Source organism: Psittacula echo, assembly GCF_963264785.1.
Source record: "Psittacula echo genome assembly, chromosome: 26".
Taxonomy (NCBI): Eukaryota; Metazoa; Chordata; class Aves; order Psittaciformes; family Psittacidae; genus Psittacula; species Psittacula echo.
This window is the reverse complement of record NC_137761.1, coordinates 1,322,562-1,341,763: the sequence shown is the minus strand read 5'-3', so window position 1 is coordinate 1,341,763 and position 19,202 is coordinate 1,322,562. Positions and strand designations below refer to the sequence as shown.

Below are 19,202 nucleotides of genomic sequence, written 5' to 3'. Positions count from 1 at the left end.
CCGCTGGTGTGGGCTGGTCCCTGGCCCCATCTGCCTGGTTTGAGACCCGAATTCCCGCTGTCCCAGCCCGGCTTTGGCCTCCAGGACACTGCCCCTCATCCTCTCCTTAAGGGATGCACAACCCGGGCACAGTGAAACCAGTGCCCGAATCACACACGTCTGTGTGTAATGTCCCGGAGGCTGAGACCAGCTCAACTCATTGCATGTGGGAGGCAAGAGGACGAGGCTCAGGATCCCGATTTCCCACTGGCAGCAGGCGACCCAGGGTTAAACCAGGGTTGGTTTGGGCCATAGAATCACCATGGAATGGTTTGTGGGAAGGAAGCTTAAAGCTCATCCATGAGCAGGGACCCCTTCCACTGGAGCAGGGTGCTCCAAGCCCCGTGAACACTGCCAGGGATGGGGCAGCCAAAGCTTTTCCATTCAACCCATTCCAGAGTCCCAGCACCCTCCCAGGGAAGAGCTTCTGCCTAAGAGCTCATCTCAGTCTCCCCTCGGGCAGGTTCAAGCCATTCCCCTTGGCCTGTCCCTGCATCCCTTGTCCCAAGCCCCTCTCCAGGTTTCTGTCCCCCATCCCTCCCTGCAATAACCACGCTCCTCCTCACCCCCCTCTCAACCCCCTCCGATGCTGGAGGCATTTGTGCCCTGTCCCTGCGGAGCGCCCGGCTCTGGCAGTGAGGATTTGATCCCGATCCATCCGAATCCAGCCCCGAGGAGCCCGTGACTCAGATGTTCCAGCCTGCGCTGCGGTCGCCATAGGGGGGGGGCGAGCGATCCCGAATCCCACGTGAATCCCTGCGGAGGGCAACTGGGATTGGGGCAGCTCCTTGTAGCCCCCCCTCCATTAACCACTGTTGCCTGTCACCACTCGGACCCCGCGGCTCCAGCACGGGAACCCCATTCCCAAGGGAGCTCCCTGGGAGCGTGGGCACCCCGGGGGAGGCTTCTCCCTCCCACTGCCTCCAGTCGGGAGCCGAGGCGAGGGGGGACCCCCCCATCCTGCCGCTGTCCCCCCCTCCCCGGCGCAGTGCTGCAGCACAGCCCTCCCCACCGCCTCCCTCCCTTCCCTGGGCTCTTGCAATGGACTCTCCCAGCGCTCGGAGGCTGCGGCGTTAACACGGGACCCGGGAGCTGTTTCTTTGCTGGATCCCTCTTGGAGCAGCTTTTCCTTCCTCTGTCAGAGCATCCTTCCTCTGTCACAGCATCCTTCCTCCTCCTGGAGCATCCTTCCTCCTCCTGGAGCATCCTTTCTTGCCGCACAGGAGGCAGCCTCCGGAAGAAGGGCTGGAGCAGAGAGAGGTAAGGAGAGAAAGAAATTCCTTTTATCAGGCAGATCCCCCTCCTCTTCCCACTGCTCTCCATTAGCATCCTGGGAGCCGGCATCTGATGGATCAGGGATTCAGCTTCTCCTTCCCACTTGCTGTGGCCATTTTGTCCTGGAAAACCTTGCCTCCAGCCTTGCTCATGTCTTTTTCCATGCGTGTTGAACAGCCTCTCCTTAGCCCTTCCCGCGCCGCCGGAGGGCCGGGAATCGCTGCTGATGGGGATAGGGATTTCAGCGCAGGGATGGATGTTTAATGTGGTGGCTTTGGGGAGTCAATCCTGGGGGGGTGTTGGGAGATGACCTTGGACATGGGTGATTTAAAACTCTTCTCCCTTGTCGCCATGTTCTGGGAAAGGCTGAGGAGGGGAGGACACGGAGCCCAGCGTGAGGCCCCCCCCGGGGAGGTTCTGTGCATCCATCGGATGCTCTGCATGGATGCGTGGTCCAGAGCCCCATAACCTTGGCTCAGGCTGGTGGTGACTGCTCCAGCTCTGCCCATCACGGGGCCAAGCTGTGACCTTGCTCCCTGGTCCATCCTCTTCCTCAGTGGGTATCCGGCCTCTCTCCGCTCTCCTCTTCCTTTTGCCGGCTCCTTACGCATCCCGATCCATAGACCAGCATCGGGAAGCACCGCAGGGACCTGCAAATGGCATGGAGCAAAATGACCTTGGCCATCAACCAGCTCCTTCCAGGGGCCTTGGGGGTCTATGGGTTGAACCCAAGGAGGGGATCCGGGACGGGCTCCCTGGGATGTGGACAGGGAAAGGGCTGCTCCCGGCCAGCCGGAGCGGAGAGGGCAGGGGGTTATGGATGGATTGATGCTGCTCCGAAGCACCCGCAGGGCTCCACTGGGGAGCTGGGGCCGTGCCGTGCCGCAGCACCGGCCCCGGGTGCGCAGAGCCGCTGGGGGCTCCCATCCGGGCTAATTATAGCCACGGATTTGCCTGGCTCGGGGAGGGAAGGACGCGCGGTGCCGGCTGCATCCCCTGCCCTATGGCTCAGCTCCTGCTGTGCCCCACACCCGCGGGTCTGTGGGACCGGAGAGCCAGGATGCTCAGGGGATGCTCTGCCTGCCCTTGGCCTTGGAGGGCTGGGAATGGGGTGCAGGGCACCAGGATAAAGCCTCTGGGATGTATCCGGATGCCCTTTTCCTTCCCGAAGGTGCTCAGGGTGCCCCCAGCTCTGCCCTGGGGTGCCTGGTTCAGCTCCCACCAAACACAACCCACAGCCAGATCCCTTCTGGAAGCCTCCCCATGGCATCCGCAGGGGGATCCCTGGCATGGATCTGAGCTTGGGGGTCACATGGGGCTCCCCAAAGGGAGCTCATGGGAGCTGTCCTTGCCTGTGGCAGGGGTTGGAGCTGGAGGAGCTTTGAGGTCCTTTCCAACCCGAACCATTCCCTGGTTCTGTGAAACCAGCGCCGTCACTTGTGCTCAGCCACGTTATTTGACATCGGAGAATCCACCTTGGTCAACGGGTGTCGAAATCCTGCTGAATGCGGGCACCCCTCTGAGAGCTTTGATCCTCCAAGCAAGGGGGGAGGGCACTGAGATGGTGTCCTCAGACCCCATCTCCTTCCAGTCCAAAATCCTCCCATTCCCCCCCAGATGAGGGGGTGCTGGTGCGGTGCAAACCCGGGGATGAGGCGGGATGCGGGACCATTCCCAGCCTCTCCCATCCCCTGCTTGTGTCCGGACTCCCCAGGTCAGCCGGTACCACGCGGATGGGTAGCGCCGTCCCCCGTCTCCCCGCATCCCGCCGCGGTCCCCGGGCGTGAGGACGCGGACGCAGACACAGAGCCCCCCCCTCTTCCTATTCCCCATCGCATCCCGGTGTCCCGGCTCATCCCAGCACCATGGATGAGAGCTTCCGGGACCGGACGGCGTTCATCCGGGGCGCCAAGGACATCGCCAAGGAGGTGAAGAAGCACGCGGCCAAGAAGGTGAGCCGGGGCATGGACCGCGTGCAGGACGAGTACACCAAGCGCTCCTACTCCCGCTTCGAGGAGGAGGAGGACGACGAGGACTACGCGCCGCAGGACGGTTACTACCGGGGGGGCGAGGGCGCCAACGACGAGGAGGGAGCCTCCAGCGACGCCACCGAGGGGCACGATGAGGAGGACGAGATCTACGAGGGCGAGTACCAGGGCATCCCCCGGCAGCACTCGGGGCAGGGCGAGCGCCTGGGCACCGCCGCGGGCGCCGCGGGCTTGGCGGACAGCGAGGGGCAGCGGCGGAAGGAGAGGGAGGAGCTGGCGCAGCAATACGAGCTCATCCTGCAGGAGTGCGGCCACGGCCGCTTCCAGTGGACCCTCTACTTCGTGCTGGGCCTGGCGCTCATGGCCGATGGGGTGGAGGTGTTCGTGGTGGGCTTCGTCCTGCCCAGCGCCGAGAAGGATATGTGCCTGTCCGACTCCAACAAGGGCATGCTGGGTGAGGGCGGCTGGGGGCGGGGGGATATGGGATATGGGGGACATGGGATATGGGGGACCCATGGGATATAGAGGGGTACATGGGATATGGGGGACACACGGGATATAGGGGGTACATGGGATATGGGGGCACATGGGATATAGAGGAGTACATGGGATATGGGGGACACACGGGATATAGGGGGTACATGGGATATGGGGGCACATGGGATATAGAGGGGTACATGGGATATGGGGGACACGCGGGATATAGGGGGTACATGGGATATGGGGGACACACGGGATATAGGGGGTACATGGGATATGGGGGACACACGGGATATAGGGGGTACATGGGATATGGGGGCACATGGGATATAGAGGGGTACATGGGATATGGGGGACACGCGGGATATAGGGGGTACATGGGATATGGGGGCACATGGGATATAGAGGGGTACATGGGATATGGGGGACACACGGGATATAGAGGGGTACATGGGATATAGAGGGGCACATGGGGTATGGGGGCCTCTCAAACATATGGGACTTGGAGGGGTGAGGGACAAGGGGATGTGGAGGGGGCAATGGAAGATGAAGAATATTGAGAGACATGGGGAAATTCCCAGGGGGATATGAGCTGATGGGGAGATGTGGACACGGGATATAGAGGGGTGGATAGGATATGGAGGGGTACATGGGATAAGGGGAGACACATGGGATATACAGGGACACACGGGATATAGAGGAGAACATGGGATATGAGTGGACACGTAGGATATAGAGGGGTACATGGAACATGGGGGACACAGGAGAAACGGGGACACAGAGGAGGACGGGGTGCACATGGGGGTGCCGGGAGGTGGGTCCATGTGGGGCGCAGAGCGGCACAGGGGGAGGATGGGGGGCACAGGGGGGATGCAGAGGACACACTGCACTGGGGGGGTGCACTCCCCCTTCTCCATGGTGCCTCCTTGCCCCGCAGCCACAGCAGAGCAGAGGGGACCACGCAGGTGCCCCCCCGGGGCGGGTGGCTCTGTCCCTGTGCCCCCCAGCACTGATCTCTCTGTGTGTGTCTGTCCCCCCAGGGCTCATCGTGTACCTGGGCATGATGGTGGGCGCCTTCCTGTGGGGCGGCCTCGCGGACCGCCTGGGCCGGCGGCAGTGCCTCCTCATCTCCCTCTCCGTCAACAGCGTCTTCGCCTTCTTCTCCTCCTTCGTCCAAGGCTACGGCACCTTCCTCTTCTGCCGCCTCCTCTCGGGCATGGGGTAAGGGGGATGCACCCGACCCCGTCGCCGTTGACCCCCCTTTGCTGGGGGGCAGGGTGACCTGTGCTGTGCTCCCCCCCCTTCCCCAGCATCGGGGGCTCCATCCCCATCGTCTTCTCCTACTTCTCGGAGTTCCTGGCGCAGGAGAAGCGCGGGGAGCACCTGAGCTGGCTCTGCATGTTCTGGATGATCGGGGGCATCTACGCCTCTGCCATGGCTTGGGCCATCATCCCCCACTATGGTAAGAACACCCCCAGCACCAGCCTATGTCCTGCATTGTGGTGGGGCTCGGCACCATCACAGCGTCCTGTCCCATTCCCACAGGATGGAGCTTCCAGATGGGCTCAGCCTATCAGTTCCACAGCTGGAGGGTCTTCGTCCTGGTCTGCGCCTTCCCCTCGGTGTTCGCCATCGGGGCGCTCACCACCATGCCCGAGAGCCCCCGCTTCTTCCTGGAGGTGGGACCCAAACAGGGACCCCTGAGTGGGTGATGGAGATGAAGGGACCCATGCAGGGACCCCTTAAGTAGGTGATGGAGATGAAGGGACCCATGCAGGGACCCCTTAAGTGGGTGATGGAGATGAAGGGACCCATGCAGGGACCCCTTAAGTAGGTGATGGAGATGAAGGGACCCATGCAGGGACCCCTTAAGTAGGTGATGGAGATGAAGGGACCCATGCAGGGACCCCTTAAGTAGGTGATGGAGATGAAGAGACCTATTCAGGGATGCCTTAAGTGGGTGATGGAGATGAAGGGACCCATGCAGGGACCCCTTAAGTGGGTGATGGAGATGGGAGGAGCCGGTCAGAGACCCCCAAGTGGGTGGTGGGACCCAAAGAGGGACCCCCAAGTGGGTGATGCAGGAGGGCCCCAGGGGTGAGCGTGGCGCTGCCTTGCAGAACGGCAAACATGATGAGGCCTGGATGGTGCTGAAGCAGGTCCATGACACCAACATGCGAGCCAAGGGCCACCCCGAGCGGGTCTTCTCGGTAAGGACCCCCCATTGCTGCAGGAGGGGCTGCGCATTCCCACCTCCAGGAGTCACAGTGGGGGGGGAACTGAGCCCCAGGGCCGGAGCTTCCCGTGTCCCCGCGCTGCCCCACAGGTCACCCACATCAAGACCATCAAGCGGGAGGACGAGCTCATCGAGATCCAGGCGGACACAGGGACGTGGCACCGGCGCTGGCTCGTGCGGGTGCTCAACCTCTCGCAGCAGGTGAGGGCCCAGCACCCCCCTGTGTCCCCTCCTTGTCACCCTCCTGTGTCCCCTATTGTCCCCCATTGTCCCCCATTGTCACTCCTGTGTCCCACAGGTCTGGAGCAACTTCCAGCAGTGCTTCGCGCCTGAGTTCCGCCGCATCACCCTGATGATGATGGGAGTGTGGTTCACCATGTCCTTCAGGTGCGCTGGGGGGGATGGGATGGGGTGGGCAGCAATGGGAAAGGATGGATGGGATGGGGTGGATAGGGTAGGATAGGATGGGATGGGATGGGATGGGATGGTTAGGATAGGATAGGACAGGATAGGATGGGATGGGATGGGATGGGCAGCAATGGGAAAGGATGGATGGGATGGGGTGGATAGGGTAGGATAGGATGGGATGGGATGGGATGGGATGGGCAGCAATGGGAAAGGATGGACGGGATGGGATGGGATGGTTACAATAGGATAGGATGGGGTGGGATGGGAAAGGATGGATAGGATGGGGTGGATAGGATGGGATGGGATGTGATGGGATGGGATGGGATGGGATGGGATGGGATGGGCAGCAATGGGAAAGGATGTATGGGATGAGATGGAATGGGATGGGGATGGGATGGGATGGGCAGCAGTGGGAAAGGATGGATGGGATGGATGGGATGGGATGGGATGGGATGGGATGGGATGGGATGGGATGGGATGGGATGGTTTGGGATGGGTGGCACTGGGATGGAGCTGGCGGCACTGGGAGCACCGCCCGGGCTCACCCCTGTCTCCCGCAGTTACTATGGGCTGACCGTGTGGTTCCCGGACATGATCAAGCACCTGCAGAACATGGACTACGCCGCCCGCACCAAGCTCTTCACGCGCGAGAGGCTGCGGCACTTCACCTTCAACTTCACCCTCGAGAACCAGATCCACCGCGGCGGCGAGTACTTCAATGACAAGTGAGTCCCGGGGGCCCTTCCCGCTGCTCCTGCCCCATCCCGCCCCATCCCAGCTCATCCCACCCCTTCCCGCCCCACCAGGTTCATCGGCCTGAAGATGAAGTCGGTGACGTTCGAGGACTCACTCTTTGAGGAGTGCTACTTCGAGGACATCACGTCCAGCAACACCTTCTTCAAGAACTGCACCTTCATCTCCACCATGTTCTACAACACGGGTCAGCGGGGCCAGGGCTGGAGATGGGCCCCAAAGGGGTGGAGATGGGGATGGTCTCCAAAAAGGGAGGTGATGGAGATGGGAGTTGGGGTGAGGACGGTCCCCAAAGGGATGGAGATGGGGGTGACCCCACCAAGATGGTCCCCAAAGCAGGGTGGTGATGGAGAAGGGGGTCAGGATGAGGATGGTCCCCAAAGAGAAGGAGATGGTGGGGATGCCACCAAGATGGTCCCTAAAGGGAAGGCAATGAATTGGTCCCCAAAGCAGGGGGTGATGGACATGGGGGTGACACCACCACGATGGGCCCCAAAGGGGTGGAGATGAGATAGTCTCCAAAGTAAGGGTTGATGGAGATGGGGTTGAGGTAAGGATGGTCCCCAAAGGGATGGAGATGGTTCCCAAGTAGGGGGTGATGGAGATGGACCTGACCCCACCAAACCTTCTCCATGCCCACAGATCTCTTTGAGTACAAGTTCATCAACAGCCAGGTGGTGAACAGCACCTTCCTGCACAACAAGGAGGGCTGCCAGCTCGACTTCAGCGACGACAACAATGCCTACATGATCTACTTTGTCAGCTTCCTGGGCACCTTGGCCGTCCTGCCCGGGAACATCGTCTCTGCCCTCCTCATGGACAAGATCGGCCGCCTTCGCATGCTGGGTGGGCATCAAGGATGCTGAGATCCATAGATCCATAGATCAGGTTGGAAGGGACCTTGAAGCTCATCCAGTTCCAACCCAGGACACCTTCCACTAGAGCAGGTTGCCCCAAGCCCCATCCAACACTTCCAGGGTTGCCCAGAGAATGGCGGATGCTCCAACCATGGAGACACTCAAGGCTTGGAGCAACCTGCTCTGGTGGAAGGTGTCTCTGTCCATGGCAGGTCGAGATGGTCTTGAAGGTTCCTTCCAACCCATCCAATGGGTCTATGGCCATGCTTTCCTATGGATGAGGAGGACACCTGTCCCCGTTGCACCCCCTGACGTGTCCCGTATCCTTTCCAGCCGGGTCCAGCGTCATGTCCTGCGTGAGCTGCTTCTTCCTGTCCTTTGGGAACAGCGAATCAGCCATGATCGCGCTGCTCTGCCTCTTCGGCGGCGTCAGCATCGCCTCTTGGAATGCCCTCGACGTGCTCACCGTGGAGCTCTACCCCTCCGACAAGAGGTGCGGGGCCTATGGGTGCTGGGGGTGAGGGTTTGGGTGCTGTGGGTGAGGTTTCAGGTTCTGGGTGCAAGGTTTTGGGTGTTGTGCACAAGGTTATGGGCGCCGGGTGCCAGATGTTGCCATGCTGGGGATGAGGTTTCAGGTGCTGGGTGCCAGGTTCTGAGCATAAGGCTTTGGGTGTTGGGTGCCAGATGTGTTTCTGGGCTGCCACACGTGTTGCTGGCTGCCAGAGGCATTGCTGCCTGCCAGATGTTGCCATGCTGGCTGCCACACCTGGGTACCACAATCCGGCTGCGCCGCTGGGTACCGCATCCCAGGTACCCCCTGCCCCAGCGCGCTGGGCCTGGTGGGGACCCCACCTCCATGGGTGCCCCCCCACCTCCATGGGTGCCATCCCAACACCCTGCCTCCCCGTAGGACGACGGCGTTTGGGTTCCTGAACGCTCTCTGCAAGCTGGCGGCCGTGCTGGGCATCAGCATCTTCACCTCCTTCGTGGGCATCACCAAGGCCGTGCCCATCCTCTTGGCCTCGGCTGCGCTCGCCCTCGGCAGCTCCTTGGCCCTCAAACTGCCCGAGACCCGGGGGCAAGTCCTGCAGTGATGGGGGGGGACCCCCCTAATCCTTCCCTTTACCTCCCCCCCCCCCATTCCCAAGTCCCAGCTCCCCTTCCGGGGGGATTAGTCTCGTTAGACACTGTGAAACGTCTTCTTGGAGCATTTGGGATCTTCATTTGCACTTGGACCCCCCCATATCCCTGACACCCCCCCCCCCCCGATTTCCTCCCTTGGTGTCATCCCTCTGTGAATAGCTGCTCGCTCCTGGGGGGGCTGGGGGGACCCCAACATCCCTGGGAGGAGGAGGAGGATGAAGGCTCCGTGCCTCCGTTTCCCCATCTGGAAGGGCAGGGGTCCCCATTGCACCTCCAAACCCAGAAGGATGGGGAATGGAGGGGGGGGCACTGCAGTTTGGGGTGCACATCCCTTTGGGGCATGTGGCGATTTGGGGTGCAGTGACCCCCCCCAACTACAGCTCTGTTTGAGGGGGTGCAAGGGGGGGCCCAGATGTGTTTTGGGGTGCAGGGGGGGTGCCGCCCCCCCAAACTGCCTTTATTTAGTGACTTTGAGCTCGTTCTTAAAGGATGTTCCTGTTTTGGGGTGCTGACGGGGGGTGCACCCTGAACCCCCTTTCCCCCCCCAGCCCCCCTTTATCCCCCAGCCCAAAGCACAAAGCCACCAGTGGTTTGCAAAGCACAAAGCGCCCCCCCCAAACAACGGGGTACATGGGGGCCCCCCAAAAAAGTGGGGTACGGGGGGGGGGTCCCTGTCGCTGTGGCCCCCCCCAGCAGAGGATGGGAAGTGTTGGTCTATGCAAAAGCACTTTGGAAGCCCCCCCCCCATCATGGGAAGCCCCCACGATGAAGAGCAGCCCCCCCCAAGCGATTGTGTGCTTCATCTCCTCCTCCTCCTCCTCCTTCCCCCCCCCCCCATCCCTCGGTGTAGCTGGTCCTGGGGGGGCCCGACCCCCCCCCAAGTTCTGTCCGTTCGCAGTTGTGCTGTGCTGTAGTTTTTAGATGTTTGTAAATTAATTAAAACAACACAAAACCAACGGAAAAGAGCCCCACATGAACCAAACCCCACCCAAAATGACCCCAAATCCCCCCCAAAACACTCCCAAAATGACCCAAACCCCCCAAATGACCCAAAAGTCTCCAAATACCCCCCAAATGACCCCAAATCACCTCCAAAAGCCCCCAAATGGCTCCAAAATGACCCCAAAGTCCCTAACCCCCCCCCAAATGACCCCAAATCCTTTCCAAAAGACCCTAATTCTCCCAAACGACCCCAAATCCCTCTCAAAACACCCCAAATGGCTCCAAAATGACCCCAAAGTCCCTAAATCTCCCCCCAACCCCTTTCCGAAAGACCCTAAACTCTCCCAAACGACCCCAAAAAGCTCCCAAATCCTCCCATAGTGACCCCAAAGTCCCCAAATCCCCCATGGAATGATGCTCCACCTTCCACTTCCCAGTTGTTCCCATGGGAGAGTTTATTTTCGGGGGGGGGTGTGTGTGTGTTTGTGTGCTGCACCCCCTATACCCAATCTCTTTAACGGGGGGGTAGCAATGGGGGGGGGGTCAGGGGGACACCCCCAGATCCCCCCTAAAGCTGACGGCGCGTCCCACGACGTCGCTGGGCTCGATGCCCGCTCTTAGACACGGGCTCATCCCGGGGGGGGGGGGGGGGGGGGGGGAGAACGGACGGGCCCCCCCCCCCTCCTTTAGGTCTCCCCGTTGCCGTCCCCGCGCCGCTCGTGCTTGGACCCCCCCAGGCAGGGCGGCCGCGCGGGGACGCTGGGGTCGCTCTCCCACTGCTGCGGGGTGCGGGCCACGATGGCGAGGGCGTGGAGCGGCCCCGCGAGCTCGGCGCTGAGCGCGGCGTGCACCAGGCGGTGGCGCTGCAGCGGGGGGAGCCCCTCGAAGCGCCCGCTCACCACCACCACCGCCAGGTGCGTCCCGGCGCCCGCGGCCCCGCCGTGCCGGGGGCTCTCGTCCAGCACCTGCAGGTGCGAGGGCTCCAGCGCGGCCGCCAGCTTGGAGCGCACGGTGCGGGCCAGGGGGCCCTCGGCCATGGCCGCCCCCCCCGCAGCCAGCAGCGAGCCCCGCATCCGGCAGCGCCTGCAATGGGGGGGGGGAGAGGGGGGGAATTAGAGCACAGTTATGGGGGGGGCAGGAGGGGAGGATGGGGGTTGCTTCGGGGGGGATTTGGGGGGGGGGGCCTTCAGGATCAGAGCCCAGTTATGGGGAGGGGGAGAAGGAAGGATGGGGGTTGCTGCAGGGGGTGAGGATCAGAGCCCAGTTATGGGGGGGGCAGGAGAGGGAGTTGCATGGGGAGGGGGAGAATCAGACCCCAGTTACAGGCAGGGCAGGAGGGGAGGATGGGGGTGAGGCTCAAACCCCAATTATGGGGGGGGCAGGAGGGCAGGATGGGAGTTGCTTGGGGGGGGGCCTTCCGGATCAGAACCCAGTTATGGGGGTGCAGGAGAGGGGGTTGCATGGGGAGGGGGAGAATCAGACCCCAGTTACAGGCAGGGCAGGAGGGGAGGATGGGGGTTTCTTGGGGGGGGATTTGGGGGGGCTCTTCAGGATCAGAGCCCAGTTATGGAGGAGGAGGCAAGAGAAGGATGGGGTTTGCTGGGGGGGTGAGGATCAGACCCCAGTTATGGGGGGGGCAGGAGGGCAGGATGGGGGTTGCTTGGGGGTGGATTGGGGGGTCCCTTCAGGATCAGAGCCCAGTTACAGGGGGGCAGGAGATAAGAGTTGCCTTCAGGGCCCCACTGATAACAGTGATGGGGGGGGAAGGGTTGTATGGCGGGGTGAGGCTGGGCGGTAAGGATCAGACCCCCGTTATGGGGGGGGCCAGGAAGGGACGATGTGGTTTGCTTGGGGGGGGGGTGAGACCCCACTTATGAGGGAAGCGGGGGCACTGTATGGGGGGAGATTGGGACTCGGGGGGGGGCCCTGCAGAACCAGGCCCCATAAGTGGGGGGGGGAGAAGGGGGCGCGGGACGGTGCAAGGCCCGGCTTTGGGGGCTGGGGAGGGGGGGCGCGTAGCGAGAGGGGCCTCACCCCCCCCAAACCCCATTTACCCCACATGGTGCCCCCCCAACTCCCCCCCCGCCCCACATGGTGCCCCCCCCACGGCCCTCACCGCGCACGGCTCCGACTCCGCTCCGCCGCTAAGCACGCTGGGAAATGGAGTCACCGCGGCCCGCCCCTGTCACGTGACAGCGGCAGAACTACGGCTCCCAGGAGGCTGCGCGCCAGCCCCACAAACCCCGCCCCAGTGCCCTGAGGCCACACCTTCCCCCTTCGGCCCCGCCCTTCTTCCCTCTGATTGGCGGAGAGCTTCCCTCGGCCCGCCTTCTCATGCCCTTATATGGCGTGGAGGGTTGACTGAGAGCGGGGCGTGGGTATTGGCGCTATGGGATCGGGATCTCCCTCGTTCCCCTCCCCGTTCCTCCCCCCGGGGCCGGACCCTCCCCTCCGCCCCGAATGAACTTCTCTCTTCCTCCGCTCCTCCTCCTTTCGCAGTCCCTGTCCGTCCCCGCCACCGCTTTCCTCGGCTGCCTCCCGGGAATCCTGCCCAACCCGGGGCTCCCCGCTCCGTTCCCGGACCTCCTTCTCCTTTCCCGGACTCCCCTCTCTAGACTGGGGATCTTTTCTCACCCTTCTCCATCCCGGGGCTCCTCCCTGCATCCCGGATCCCCCTCTCCATCCCGGATAGTCCTCCCCATCCTTGGATCCCTTTCTCCATCCCGTGGCTCCTCCCTGGATCCCGGATCACTCTTTCCATACCCGAACCCCATTCTCCATCTCCAGATCCCATCTTCATCCCGGATCCCCTTCTCCATCCCTGGCTCCTCCCGCTCCACCCGGCACCTCTTCCTCCATCCCGGCGCTCCCCACCTCCATCCTCGCTTCCTCTTCTCCACCCCCTGCCCATCCCGGGGCTCTCCTCTCCCCGTCGAGGCTCCCCCCGTCCCCCAGCATGGCTTTGGCGGCGGGGCCGTGGCCGGAGCCTCCTCTTCCCCCCGCTCCCCCCGCTCCTCCTCCTGCCCCCGGCGGCGGTGCGGGGCGGGCGGCGGGGCCGTGCCGGGTGTGCGGGGACCGGGCGAGCGGGAAGCACTACGGGCAGGTGACCTGCGAGGGCTGCAAGAGCTTCTTCAAGCGCTCGGTGCGGCGCAACCTCGCCTACAGCTGCCGGGGGGGCCGGGACTGCCCCGTGGACCAGCCCCACCGCAACCAGTGCCAGTACTGCCGGCTCCGCAAGTGCCTCCGCGTGGGGATGCGGCGGGAAGGTGGGGGAACGGGCGGGGAGAGGGGTCGGGATGGGGTGGGAGAGGGAGAAGGGATGGGAAGGGTAAAGGGGTGGAGAGGAGATGGAGAAGGGATGGGAAAGGAGAGAGGGTGCAAAAGAAGAGGGTTGAAAATAAGGAAAGGGGATGGAAAAGGAGGAGAAGGGATGGAAAAGAAGGATAGAGCATGGAAAAGGAGAGGGTGAAAAAGAAGGGGAGACGGTGGAAAAGGAGAAAGGATGGAGAGGGGTGGAAAAGGAGAAGAAGGGATGGAAAAGTAGAGAGGGTGGAAAAGAGGGAGAAGGGATGGAAAAGAAGGTTAGAGCATGGAAAAGGAGAGGGTGGGAAAGGAGAAGGGATGGAGAAGGAGGAGAGAGGATGGAGAAGTGATGGGAAAGGAAAGGGGATGGAAAGGGAGGAGAGGGGATGGGAAAAGGAGAGAGATGCAAAAAAAAAGAGGGAATGGAAAAGATGAAGGGATGCAAAAGGAGAAGATGGAAAAGAGGGAGGAGGGAATGGAAATGATGAAGGGATGCAAAAGGAGAAGGTGGAAAAGAGGGAGAAGGGATGGAAAAGAAGGATATAGCATGGAAAAGGAGAGGGGATGGAAATGATGTGGAAAAGAAGGGGAGAGAGAGGAAAAGCAAAAGCGGGGATGAAAAGGAGAAGAGGGGATGGAAAAGATAAAGGAATGAAAAAGAGTTGGTGCAAGAGGAGGATAGAGGGTGGAAAAGAGGGAGAGAGGATGGGAAAGCCACAGAGAGGGGAAGTAAAACTAGGGGAGAGGCTGGAAAAGGCCAGGAGAGTGGGAGAGAGGAAGGTGAGAGCAGGAGGGAAAGGTGGGAAAGAGGCAGAGGGAGCAAAAGAATGAAAGTAAAGGGAAGAAAAAAGAGGAGGAAAAAGAGGGAAAGTGGGAAGGAGAAGTGAGGGAGCGGGTGTGAATCGTGTGGATAAAGGCAAAGAGCAAAGTGGGAGCGGGAGAGCTGGAAAGAGAAAGGAAAAGAGCAAGGAAAAGGGGAGAGAAAGGAAAAGAAAGTGAAAGTGGTTGGGAAAGGAAAGAGAAAGGGAAAAGGAGGAAAGAGAAAGGGAAAAGGAGGAAAGAGAAAGGGAAAAGGAGGAAAGAGAAAGGGAAAGCTCCTTTCCTTCTTCTCTTTCATTCTGCCCTCCATTCTTTTCCCTCCCTCCATCCCTCAGCCCCATCATTTTGGGAAGAGTGCCCCAAATCCAGGGATCCATCCCCAAATCCCCCTGGCCCAGCTCCATCCTTCTGCTTTAGTTGTTAGCTTTTCCCATGGGAAAGGCTGTGCCACGGGAACCCGGCTATGATCCCACCCAACTACATCCTCTTTTCACCCTGAGATAGCTTTTGGGCTCGGTTTAGGCTCGGGGTTTAGGTCCAGTCTATGCTGAAATGGGGCCAATTGACTTTTCCTCTCCATTAAATGTTAAAAAACTCGAGAAAAATACAGATAATTCTTTCTAAAATTAAGAATTCCACTTTTCGGGAGCAGTATTCGGTAAATCTGACCTAAATCAGCCCACATACCTCACACAAAACCCCATTTCAAGGTTCCAACGACATCCCTGTGCCTCCAACCAGCCCCAGCACCTCATTTTGGGTTGATTTGATTGCGGGTTTAGCTCCAAAAGTAGGTTTGGGGGCAGATTAAGCCCCAAATGGGGCATCGGGGCATGCTCAGCACCAAATCTCTGCCGTGCAGCATCCTCCCTGCTTGAGTAAGGACCCGGGGCGGGGGGGGGGGGGGTGTCCTGGTTGCTGTTCAAGGTGCTTATTTATACACTTCGTGTTTAGAAAGGATTATAACAAGGGCTGAGGCTGGGCTTAAAGCAGGGATTTATCCTGCATCGGTGCCGATAGCACCCAGAAAATCACCTTTTTTAGTATCCAAACCCAAAGAAAGAGGGCAAAAACCCGACAAGTTGCTTATTTTTTTTTTTTTTTTTTTTAGCAATACAAAATGATAGCAAATAAATCAGAACAATTGGGATAAAGAGGAAAATTCCTGTTGGGAGGAGGGGAAGGGCCATCCCGGCTTGCAAAAATAAATGGGATTTAGGTGGGAGCAGCTCAGGGATCAAGTCAGTTCAAGCCTAACCCTTAATTCTCCCTGTTTCTCCCCCCAAAAAATCCAGTTGGATAGGTTTGAGGGGATTGGATTTTGGGAGCAAGACCCCCTTGTAGCAAAGCTCTGCCTGCTTGGTGCAGCCGGAGCCAGGGATCAAATCCCAGGGATAAAAAGCCCAAATCCAGGCGAATTCTCTGAAGGTTTTGGGGCCCGGTTTTGGGGGTTATTTTGTTGTTGTGTTTCATCTTTAGTTCAGAATTGCCACAAGCTGCTGGTTCCCAATGGGATCCGATGGAATGGGACCCGCCACAGCGTTACTCCCAAGGCAGGGACCCCCATTCCCTGCATCCCTCTTAGCTCTGTTTTTTGGGGGCTCCCAGTTGTCCCCAGATGAAGCTGCTGGGGGAATTCTGTGTGTGCCCTTCCCATCCCCTTCACTGGGGCTGGCTGCTCCGTGCCTCAGTTTCCCCACCTGCTCAGGGATGCTCCAAACCCAGTGGTTCATCACGATTCCCCTTATCCCGGCGTTCCCAGCTGGGAATCGGCACCGAATTTGGCACCAAATCCAGTACCAAAATCACAGGAGCAGAGTGCTGCTCTGGGGGGCTGGGGTGGTGTAAAAGGGGTTCAGGGTGATGCAAAGGGGGGTCATGGTGATGTAAAATGGGTTCAGGGTGATGCAAAGGGGGGTCACGGTGGTGTAAAAGGGGATCAGGGTGATGCAAAGGGGAGTCTTGGTGATGTAAAAGGAGTTCAGGGTGCAAAGGGGTTTTGGGCTGATTGAGAGGGGGTTTGGGGCGCTGCAAAGGGGGTTTAGGGATGCAAAGGGGGGGGTGAAGAGAGGGTGCTGCTGAACAAAGAGAGCATTTGGGGGTGCTCTGGGGCTGCACGTCGAGGGCTGGGTGAGAGCAGCCCCCGACCCCCGATTCCAGGAGGTCCCAACCCTGAAGGAGCCCCATTCCCTGGGGACCCCCATTCCCGAGTCCGACCGCTGGTGACACTGGGATCATCACCCTGCATTAGGCTAAGCCAGGCTCAGAGCTGAGGAGGAGGAAGAGAAGGCTGCCGACTCCCCCCTTCCCACAAGGAAAACCAACAACAATCCAACTGGGGGGGTTAATCCCATAGTGGGAAATCTCAAGGGATGGGACATGAAGGGGAGCTTCTTCCCCCAGCTCCGTCTCCCCAGCATCTCTGTGGGGACCCTCATTAGCACCAACAAGGGGGGGGGGTGTGGACGGACCCCAAATGCGATGTGCCTGTGGGAGCTGGTGGAGCAAGGGCATCACACGCGGTTGGGGAGGGCTGTGCCCACCCTGGGAGGCACATCCCCTGCTCTAACACGGGTGGAGGCACCCCAAGGGACCCCTTACCTCGCACCCTGCACCCCGGGTGGACACAGGGACACGCAGCGGTGTTGGCACGGGGGGTGCTGACCTCCTGCTCCCCTCCGCAGCGGTGCAGCGGGGCCGCATGGCTCAAGGTCCCCCCAGCCCCGGGCAGTGCCCTGCGGTCCCCGGGGACCCCTACGGTGGCCGCGGCTGCTTGAGCAGCTTCATCTCGGTGCTGCTCCGCGCCGAGCCGTACCCGCCGGCTCGCTACGGCGCTCAAGCCCTGCACCCCGGCGTCGTGGTGGGCATCGAGAGCATCTGCGAGCTGGCGGCGCGGCTCCTGTTCAGCGCCGTGGAGTGGGCCAAGGGCATCGTCCCCTTCTTCCCGGAGCTGCCGCTCTCGGACCAAGTGGCGCTGCTGCGGCTGGGCTGGAGCGAGCTCTTCGTGCTGAACGCGGCGCAGGCGGCGCTGCCCGTGCACGCCGCGCCGGTGCTGGCGGCCGCCGGGCTCCACGCCGCTCCCGTGGCCGCTGACCGCGTGGTGGCCTTCATGGACCACGTCCGGCTCTTCCAGGAGCAGGTGGAGAAGCTGAAGGTGCTGCAGGTGGATGCCGCCGAGTTCGCCTGCCTCAAGGCTGTGGCCCTCTTCAGCCCCGGTGAGGGAGGCGGGGCTTAAAGGGGTGTGGTTTTGTGGGTGGGGCTTCGTGGGGTTGGGTGCCAAGATGGGGGGTGCTTGGGTCCAATGGGTGTCAATGGGGGTGCAGGGAATGAATGGGCTGGGGATGGGTGGGCGTGAGAAAAGGGGCGTGGCTAAAGAGGGTGGGGCTTAACGGGGTGGGGTTCAAAGGTGTGGGGCTTAACGGGAGGTGGGAAGGGGGGCAGGCATCAATGGGTGTGCAAGGGATGAATGGGCTGGGGATGCGTGGGCGTGGGAAAACGGGGTGTGGCTTAAAGGGGTGGGGTTTAAATGGGTGGAGTCCAATAGGGTGGGGCTCCAAGGAGGGTGGAGCTTAATGGGGAAAGGGAAGGTGCCAAGGGGATGGGCATCAATGGATGTACAGGGAATGAATGGGATGGGGATGGGTGGTTGCGGCTCTATGGGGCGAAGCTTGACGATGGGGAGGTTAAAGCTGGGGGGCCCCAAGGAGCTTAGTGGGGAAAGGGGGGTGCCAAGGGGGGGGCATCAATGGATGCATAGGGAATGAATGGGATGGGGATGGGTGGGTGCGGCTCTATGGGGCGGAGCTTGACGAAGGGCAGGTTAAAGTGGGGGGGCTCCAAGGAGGGTGGAGCTTAACGGGGTGGGGTCCCAACGGGACCGAATGGGCGGGGTTTAACGGGGCGGGGCTCGGCGGTGCCGTGCCTCAGTTTCCCCCGTGCAGACGCGGCGGGGCTGTCGCAGCCGGGGCGCGTGGCCGGGCTGCAGGAGCAGGCTCAGGTCGCGCTGCAGGAGCACGTGCGGCGGCAGCACCCGGCACAGCCCGGCCGCTTCGGGCGCCTGCTCCTGCGCCTGCCCGCGCTGCGCAGCGTCCCCGCGCCCGGCATCCAGCGGCTCTTCTTCAGCCGCCTGGTTGGGGAGACCCCCATCGAGACCCTCATCCGCGACATGCTGCTGGCCGGGGCCAGCCTCAGCTGGCCCCATGGAGCCATGCAGTGATCCCAGCAGTGCCGTGGGATGGGGAACCCAAAGATGGGGACAGCGAGGATGGGACCTCAAGGATGAAAGCCTAAAGATGGGGACACCAAAGATTGGGACAGCAAAGTTGGGACCTCAAGGATCGAAGCCTAAAGATGGGGGCATCAAGGATGGGGACAGCAAGTATGGGACCTCAAGGATGGGAGCCCAAAGATGGGGACAGCAAGGGTGGGGACAGCAAGGTTGGGACCTCAAGGATCGAAGCCTAAAGATGGGGGCATCAAGGATGGGGACAGCAAGTATGGGACATCAAGGATGGGAGCCCAGAGATGGGGGCACCAAAGATGGGGGCAGCAAGGATGGGACCTCAAGGATGGGAGCCCAAAGATGGGGACAGCAAGGATGGGATCCTAAAGATGAGGGCATCAAGGATGGAGGACACCAAGGATGGGATCTCGAGGATGGAAGCCCAAAGATGGGGACACCAAAGATTGGACCCCATTGCCAGGACTCCAAAAATGGGGACACCAAGGTTGAACCTCAACAAGGGGATCCCAAAGATGGAACAGCGAGGATTGGACCCACCACAAACAGGGACACCAAGGTTGGGACCTCAACGATGGGATCCCAAAGATGGGGACATCAAGGATTGGAGCTCATTGACAGGACCTTAACATGGGGCTACAAAGGATGGGATCCAGGATCCTGATGGAGTGTTTTGAGTGTCAGATCCCACCGGTTCCACTTGGAATTCTTTGTACTTT

The 19,202-nt window shown here is 60.9% G+C and overlaps 3 protein-coding genes across 3 annotated transcripts; 2 read left to right on the top strand and 1 right to left on the bottom strand.

The window, feature by feature from the left end:
* Window positions 1-3,179: 3,179 nt before the first annotated feature.
* On the top strand, window positions 3,180-9,130 carry SV2A (synaptic vesicle glycoprotein 2A; the record flags this gene model as incomplete). Its single annotated transcript, XM_080634834.1, has 12 exons — window positions 3,180-3,756; window positions 4,823-5,003; window positions 5,093-5,244; window positions 5,328-5,461; window positions 5,903-5,992; window positions 6,109-6,219; window positions 6,317-6,405; window positions 6,987-7,151; window positions 7,233-7,366; window positions 7,822-8,025; window positions 8,370-8,529; window positions 8,947-9,130. The coding sequence occupies 12 exons, from the start codon at window positions 3,180-3,182 to the stop codon at window positions 9,128-9,130; spliced, it is 2,181 nt and encodes a 726-aa protein (XP_080490960.1).
* Window positions 9,131-10,569: 1,439 nt separating this feature from the next.
* On the bottom strand, window positions 10,570-12,339 carry BOLA1 (bolA family member 1). Its single transcript, XM_080634828.1, has 2 exons — window positions 12,238-12,339; window positions 10,570-11,204 (listed from the first exon to the last, which is right to left on the bottom strand). The coding sequence occupies exon 2, from the start codon at window positions 11,192-11,194 to the stop codon at window positions 10,808-10,810; it is 387 nt and encodes a 128-aa protein (XP_080490954.1). The 5' UTR covers window positions 11,195-11,204; window positions 12,238-12,339; the 3' UTR covers window positions 10,570-10,807.
* Window positions 12,340-13,077: 738 nt separating this feature from the next.
* On the top strand, window positions 13,078-18,459 carry LOC308230180 (nuclear receptor subfamily 2 group F member 5-like; the record flags this gene model as incomplete). Its single annotated transcript, XM_080634743.1, has 3 exons — window positions 13,078-13,387; window positions 16,928-17,458; window positions 18,185-18,459. The coding sequence occupies 3 exons, from the start codon at window positions 13,078-13,080 to the stop codon at window positions 18,457-18,459; spliced, it is 1,116 nt and encodes a 371-aa protein (XP_080490869.1).
* Window positions 18,460-19,202: the final 743 nt, after the last annotated feature.

Coding starts and splice junctions, on each gene's coding strand:
- BOLA1 (XM_080634828.1), bottom strand. CDS start 11,194: ATGCGGGGCTCGCTGCTGGCTGCGGGGGGGGCGGCCATGGCCGAGGGC.